This window comes from Anarrhichthys ocellatus, unplaced genomic scaffold (assembly GCF_004355925.1).
Source record: "Anarrhichthys ocellatus isolate YVR2014 unplaced genomic scaffold, GSC_Weel_1.0 scaffold6, whole genome shotgun sequence".
NCBI classification, from domain to species: Eukaryota; Metazoa; Chordata; class Actinopteri; order Perciformes; family Anarhichadidae; genus Anarrhichthys; species Anarrhichthys ocellatus.
Genome location: NW_022280036.1, coordinates 11,219,462 through 11,227,388, shown reverse-complemented (window position 1 = coordinate 11,227,388; position 7,927 = coordinate 11,219,462). Strand labels below are relative to the sequence as shown.

General features: G+C 41.0%; 1 protein-coding gene across 11 annotated transcripts in view; it reads right to left on the bottom strand.

Moving 5' to 3' along the window:
- Window positions 1-1,923: 1,923 nt before the first annotated feature.
- tjp1a (tight junction protein 1a) overlaps window positions 1,924-7,927 on the bottom strand; it is an 83,418-nt gene continuing 77,414 nt past the window's right edge. For 7 of the 11 annotated variants that reach the window (XM_031846725.1, XM_031846731.1, XM_031846727.1 and 4 more), the window contains 4 exons: window positions 7,235-7,395; window positions 6,928-7,148; window positions 6,606-6,749; window positions 1,924-3,523 (listed from right to left, as the gene is read on the bottom strand). In XM_031846725.1, the coding sequence (XP_031702585.1) occupies window positions 3,429-3,523; window positions 6,606-6,749; window positions 6,928-7,148; window positions 7,235-7,395 (621 nt within the window). In that variant the 3' untranslated portion in view covers window positions 1,924-3,428. The remainder of the gene's footprint in view (window positions 3,524-6,605; window positions 6,750-6,927; window positions 7,149-7,234; window positions 7,396-7,927) is intronic. The other 4 variants (XM_031846729.1, XM_031846735.1, XM_031846730.1 and 1 more) reach the window with 2 other exon arrangements.

The following is a 7,927-nucleotide window of genomic DNA, read 5'->3' as shown; positions in this document are numbered from 1 at the left end:
TCACAGAGGACAGCAAATCTAACAGCCAGGACAGGAGATGCACACTGCGTATTGGAGATGTGCCACTCTGTGCGTCTTCATGGCGGAGTTTTACTACGATAGTGGAGGAGGGGTGGTGGGCTCGCTACTGTCAGGCAACATCAAAAAACCTGCGCGTGATTTGTTACTCGCTGCTGCTGGTGATATAAGTGCTGGATGAAAACGTGGATCATCACGAGCATATTAGCCTACCAAGAAACGAGGTTCATTTTTTATTTATTTTTTTTTAGGAAAGAGCGCACGTTTTGGATGCGTGAAATTAGAGCGTCAGTCTTACAGCTTCTTCATGTCATCAGTTTTAAGTTGAGGTGGGTTTACCTTTTTATGAAACCAAGTGTCTGCATTAACATCAGCTCCAGCCGCATTGTCATTGAACACTCCGTACCATGTGTCCTTCATCGTGCAGGCCGGAACGGTGCAGGCAGGTGGACAATGCGACACACCTGGAGAGGGCTTTTCCCGAAAGAGCTCCTTGAAATCAGGTTGGCTGCACATCATTAAACACTCATTAGAACATGTGCTGGCAGGTTGGTGTAACCCAGTGGTTTCTGGCTGGTCACCAGGACATTCTATTATTTATTAGGTACCATGTTTAAGGTACTTGTACTTTGCTTGAGTATATACCATTTTATGTTACTTTATTACACATACTTTGTAATTTCAGATTTATAATACAAAATTAAAATGTAATAAAGCATTATGTATTATTATAGATTAAGCTACCTGGCAGGCTACAAAAGAAAGTAGCGCCACCTTTAACAGATGCAACATTAGCAATGATTAAAGATCATGCATTCATATAATAACCCAGTGATATAACATCTTATTCAGGGCCATTCTGCTTAATGCCCACTTTTACTTTTGATACTTTCAATATATTTTGATGGTAATACTTATGTACTTTTACTTAAGTAAGATTTTGAATGCAGATATATATTGTTTTACTTGTAACAGTGTATTCTTACTCTAGGTAAAGTAGTGCTTCTTCCATCATGATCCAGTTTAATTTAAAGGGAATTTAGAGGCTATATTTCACAAGGGGAATAAGAAAACAGAGTAAAAAACACGTGCAGCAGCTTTTCCTCTTTAGAGTCCCGACCCTCTATGTTGACTAGTAGCCGACTAGTTGTGCAAATGTTTCATCATAACCATTATTTTCTACCACCTGGGCCGTTTTCTAAACGCATCTTATTAAAACGCACATTTTAAAGGAATACTATAGGGTAGGGTACTTACCATATCTAGGTCGTAGGGACTAAAACTAAGTGAAATATTTAAATGCATTAAAATCACAGCTCAAGGACTTTTGCATTTCTGACCTTGTGCAGCACTCATACAGAGCTCAACTGCACCATCTAGCTGAGACCTGAGCCATGGTGCTGTAATATCCGTTAATGAAGGGATATACAGTCACGCAGCACCCATAGAGCTGAAATAAACAGTTCATTAATTGAGAAGTTAGCAACAGTCATTTTCCAAACAAAAACGTCCCAACATTCACTGACTGAAGCTCCAGAAAGATGAGAATTTGACATTTTTCTTTGTCTTGTGTGATAGTAAACTGAATATCTTTGAGTTTTGCACGGTTGGTCAGACAAAACCTCGCAATTTGAATATATATATATATATATATATATATATATGGATTATAATAACAGAAAGACAAAGTGAGGTCGTGATCATCAGAGGTAAAAGGAAAGAATACAGCAGCCACAATCATATAAAAAAAACTCACGTACACAAAGTGTCTTTACTTTAAAAATGGTTTTATTTATTAATACAGTGGTATACTTAAAATTGTGTTGCAGAGGAGGAAAAAAAAAAAAGTCAGCCACAAGTGAAGAGCTAATATCCAATTAAAGCCGTGTTATATCTAAAAATAAAATGGTACTGGTGTGCCATACATCATATAATGTCTATTAGTACAAAAATACATTTAAGGGCACACGATACAGCAGCCAGTATCACAAATCAGTGAGGGGGACACTTTGAGAGCACACCCTTTTTAAAAGAACATGTTTTAAATGTATTTTAGCCCAAGCACTTTCTTGATCCTCAAAGAGCCATAAAAAGAGCTTTTTTTGTGACCGTAACGTAGTGTGAATATATCGGTAGAAAAGATGTGACGTATTGTTAGGTTACAAGTTCCAAGGCTCGAGGTTATATCCAGAATACAAAGATAACCACGTTCACTGTCTTCCACTTTTTAAAACATGTTTTCTCCAAGTTTTATACAAAAAAGAAAGACATACAAAAAGTTCATTTACAAACAAAAGAAACAAGGCAATATGCTAGCTTTATTTACAGCCACTTCTTTTCCATTTGTTTTTTCTGTTTCGAGTTATGCATAGCAGATAAAAGAAGAGCATACCTTTGTTATCCTTTAGAAATTGTTATTGTGTGCTAAACCCAGGTTCATTTATACAGAGGGTTCACCAAAGAATGGCAAAACAAATGACATACCATAATTTATCATAACTTATTTTGTTTTTTTCTTAATGAAAAGTGAATAATCTGCAGATAAGGCATCACTGCTTATTTGTGTGTGAGCGCACGAGTGCACAGAGAGAAGACGAGATAGAGCGAGCGAGAAACGGATGCGAGGAAGGAACTGAGGAGGCTACTGGACCTGAGTTAAGAACATGCATAGATCTCCCTCAGGCTGGAAGGAGAGACGTGTTACTCTGTAAGAAGTTAAGCTACACGATATCACTGCAGGAAAAGGAAGAACGTCTCTAGAAAGTGTGCTGCTTGGGTTCATGTCCAGCTCATGTTTTGCCAACTTCTTCCGCCGATACTTCACCGTCTCTGGTTCAACTTAACCTCACTTCTGTCTCAAACCTTCATTACAATGAAGGTTTTCTCCGCCTCAATGTGGAGAAAACCGTGGAGATACACGTTCGTATTCAGTCGCCTGAACTGAAAAATAACAAGATGTTGACTTGTAATCGACTTCGCAAGTAAAACGTTTAGTAAATCTTCTCTATGCTACTATATATACTGTATGCATATATAGCATAAATATACCAACACAGACTTTTGAGGCATTTATGCTGCCTCAAAAGCCTCATCTATGTAGTAGTTACATTAAACATCGCCTTATATATAGTGTCAATCCTCAGTGGCATGGTGCATGCATCCATGCTTTCATTTCACATCAAAACTTCAAAATGGGGAAAGAGTTTAAAGAACAGCTTGTAACCATCATCAGTGTCTTCGCCTTCATCCAAGGGTGCAGTTAACAGCACTGACTGGATCTTCTTCATACTCCATTGTATAGTGTGTGTGTGTGTGTGTGTGTGTGTGTGTGTGTGTGCGTGTGTGTCCATCCTCTTCAGTTTACGCCCCATGGTTCCACATTCAGTAACATCACACCTGCTGGTCCGTCCTTAAAAGTGGTCAATGAGCACAGAAACACAGTTGGCTCCCACCAGGTAGTTGGGGTCTCCGGGGAGAGACTTGTTCTGCCAGCTTTTTGGGTCACCTGTGGACAGACAGACGGCGGCACAGTGAGCGATAACAGCTGCTCGTTTGTGCTAATTTCAAGCTGCAATGCATTTCATAAGCACTATACACCTGCAAAGTCCTGTTCACACCACAACAATCCAACACAAACTCAAGTCTCATTTTAAAAACAGCACTCACTGATTGTATCTATTGTCTGTAAGCCATGTTATGTAATATCACAGGGTTTTGTGGCCTATAAAAGCAATTTATTAGTTTTATTGAATGTCCACAGCCTCAGTCACTGTAGGGCCGCAGTATAATTGCAATTATAAACATTCAGGTCTGTGCCAAGAGGAAAGGTCCAGTGATCAATCAGAGTAAGCACAGCCAGAGGTCCACTGATACAGTACAGACCGACTATAAATACAGCCTCCTCCTCCGTCTGTAAAGGGTCAAGCTTGTGCTCAAATGTGGGTGACATGTCAGAGATAAATGTGACCCAACGACCATCTCCCGGTCAGTTATGCAAAATGAAAGGCAGAGGGAGAAAGACACACACTATAGTAAGTTGCAAAGATGTTGTGTCACTCTGTCTTCTTGGCAGCGTGTGAGGTTTAATAGTGGGCTCGTATTACTGGGCTCTCATAACAGTTTCCTTCTTTGGCTGGTTGTTGACCACAGGGTTGGTAGTTTGATCCCCAGCTAAATAATACGATACTGGTTTGTTTGACTTTTGCTGAGAACTGTGAAAGCAACTACCGCAGCTAGGTTTCCTTTTTGGATCAACTGTGAAACAACTAAACCTGGACAAGCACCTCGTCACCTGGGCTATTCATCTTGAGATATTGTGGATGCTGGCTCAAGGGAGACCAAAGCAACCCACTGCGCGCCAGCGTTCACATTCTTCCCTAGACATTAACATGTTCTCTCTCTCACACACACAGTTAGAGAGTGAGCGAAGCCGAGACACTATTGAAGTCTAATGTCGTTCATTTTTTCCTAAAGGACGCAGTGTGTTGAAACGCTGATCTTTAGAACGTCAAATAAGAAAACGGATGACTTCCCCCTCCTTACAAGAATAGGAGCGACTTTTCCTTCACTTCCTCGGATAAGGAAAGCACACAGGTCACATGTCGGGTTGTCGGAGTGGTGACGGGAGTAAGAGCTGGTTTTTATTTGGCACTCTTGAATATTTCAGAAATAACTGAGTGGGAGGTCTGACCTCGTAATTTGGAGTCCAATTTATGCTCAAACAACATAAAAAAATGACAACAAACATGATTGTTATGATGACGTTGGAGGTATCTTGTGGACTTTTTAAAAACGTTTTTTTAAATAAACTCATTATGTGCATTGTGTGCATAGGACTGCAACTAGCAGTAATTTTCATTAGTTCTACCAATAATCCAAAACCCAAATCTATTCAGTTTGAAGTTTTAATTATCCGAAAGCTCCTGAAATTTCCCAGCGACTCGAGCTATAAGGTCACCGATGAACCGCAAAGCTGTATTTTCAAAGCGTTTGCGGGTGCATAGCTAAGAATGTTGGAACGTCACTACCACCAGAGGATCAGCGAAATAACGTCAAGCAGTCGGCAACAATGGGTATCGCGTTACGAGGATGTGCACGTGCACACAAGAGGTTGAGTGTGCAAGGACCCCACTCACTAAACATTACTCTACAGCTGCAGTAGTGGTCAAAAGGTCCACAGGGTACAACCCCTAAACAATGCCTAGATGATGAGATATTGCATATTGTGATGTCAATGTCTGACATTTCATTTAATTCTGTTGCACACTAAGATATTTGTGGTTGTGATTTCAGTCTGTGAGTTCACACACTCATCTACACTTTAACAGTGTACACAGAAGAGAGGCAGCCAGAGGCAGCGAGTTGCATCGGAGGGAAAAGGAGAAGCGAAGTGAGAAGAAGCAGAGAAGGGACAGGAGGAGGCCAGAAGGCGGCCTTGCTTTACAATAAGAGGATTAGGACTCAGCCCGATAATCCTCCCACAATTGAGCAGGACAACGGAGTGAGCTCACATCTCATTCAGCCCTCCAAGTCTCATCCTTAAAATGAGGCTAATTAGCAGCTAATCCTCACCACTGCCAAAATGACCACTGTTTTAGAAGACATGAGCTGTGAGCGGGGCAGTGTTGAGAAAAGGGAAAGAAGGAATTAGTTCCTTTCTTCAGTTCTTTTTTATTTTACTTTCTTAGCAGGAGCTCAACTTCTCATCGAGCTTCGGTTATTTATCAAATGTTTGTTTGCTCAATTCCATGATGGACTAAATGACGGCCTACTAAAAGTAGCTTGTCGTGCTTTTAATTTCAACATTCTCTCTTTCTCTAAGCTGAAGCCGGTGTGAAAGACCAATTAATTAGGAAAATCATATTGTCACCTGAGAACTATCTTGGATAATAAGAACAACACTCAGCTAGACAGAAGCTAAATTTGGAGAGCTATATTTTGACACGATAACAAGATGTCTTCGTGCAATTTTCTCCCCTGCAGGATAAAGACAGACATTATTGGTTATGACAGTGTCCCAATTTCCAGAGAGATCTATAAAAGCTGTTCTTCAGGTCAGGATTTGGGTGGCTATGTGAGACGAATCTATCCGAGCAGAGCGGCATGCATTATACTTCTACCTGGTGAAATTAAAATGATTATACAGCCAAGCGTCCGATGAATGAATGTTAAATGAAATCAGAGAAACTTGTTAAAATGACTCGAGGTGAAAAATAAGAGAAATTCTGCAATTCAGCATGTAAAAACAATGAGGAGGGACTTTGATCTGAACACCAAATAAAAACCCAGTGATTTAGAGATTGAGTGGGTGAGTTAACTAGAAAAAATGATGACAATGAATCAATAAAAGCAATAAATTGTGGAAAAAACAGAGATTTTTCCCCCTAGATTGATTCTCAGACATGTTGAGTGACCAAAATATCAGATTTTCAGATTCAGGTCACATTTTTCTCATTGTTTTTGATGAAGAGAACCAAAACTAGGGGTAAAATCTTCAATCAATTATAATTAAACAGTGACCCACAACCCTTAAAACTGTCACAATGCCAGCCCAAACGACCCCGAAGAACAGAGAGAGCACAGCATACCCGACGAGGAGTCGGAGGATTTTAGAGCAAAAGACCAACCATCAGGGGTCATAGACGCACAGTGAGGTAAGCGCAGCTCCACGGGCTTTGAAAACTTGAGGCCATGAGGTCCACACATCACCAGAGGGCTGAGCAGAGTCTCTCCTGTAAATACAAACACAGGATTCAGGACGATTCAAAGCAAACATACAAAAGAGGGTTTAAATGCAAACAGTGCTGGTGCCATGGAACAGTTAGTCGGTCTTAGCAAAGTATCCAATTATTTAAATATGACTCAAGAAAACCCCCTGGCTGCTTCGTCCCTCCATCTTTGACGAGTTACCTTTCTCCTTATCGAGCGGCGGCAGGATGCTGTTGTCTCTGCAGACTTTGAAGTAGATCTCCTGCTCCACACCTTCAGGGATGGCACCCTGTGGGATAATGATGCTGACACCTGTCTCAATGGAGCTCAGGACGCCACCGTTAGAGTTGAAGATACCTCGAGCTGTGGCGACCACTGTGTGGCCCTCATCTTCATCCTCGTCATCATCCAGGGCACTAGGACTGAACGGGAAGAAACAGTTACTTTCGCGCTCTCGTGTTGAACAGAACACTGTAAATTGAATCTGTGGTCAGACTGAGTTTTTTACCTCACAGGGATGGCCTTGGGCACAGCGTTGATGTTGTTGTGCTGGTGTTTGGAGCGGTGGTCCATAGTGCGTGTGAAAGTGTCCAGGCCACTGTCGGGGTCTGTGTTCTGGGTTCTGGGTAGCTCTGCTATCTGAGGCTTCACTGGGCTGGAGCTCGGGCCCTGTTCCCAACACAGACAGCAACAGTGAGGCGAAGAGCTTGGAGCTGAACTTACTTATGTAACCACAAACGACGATCAACAGATAGAATAAATAGCTCCTAAGAGACACCTGAGCGGATTCAGTGTACATTTACATCAACCAGATGTCCAAAATCAAGTAACGGTCAGAGGAGGAAAGAGAGCGAAGGAGCAAAACCACTCCGAGTCACGGTTTCTAGCGTGATCCATTACTATCATGTTGTCGGTTATTAATAAACCTTACACGACAGTTATGTCAGATCAATCTGCTCTTTGTAATTTTGCTCAGAACAGTTTTAAAAAAAGTGAACTCAAAGTAAAGAAATTCCTGTAACCAATTACAATAAACTAAATATATAGGGAGGTCAGTATGAGAAGCATTACTAAGAATATAAGTGACCCAATCAGTGAATTATATAAAAAAAAATAATCTCTGAACTGGAACCCATTACTAAGAGATAATCTCTTTGCTTTCACAGTAACAGCTTAATAAATACAGCAACATAGCTTACGT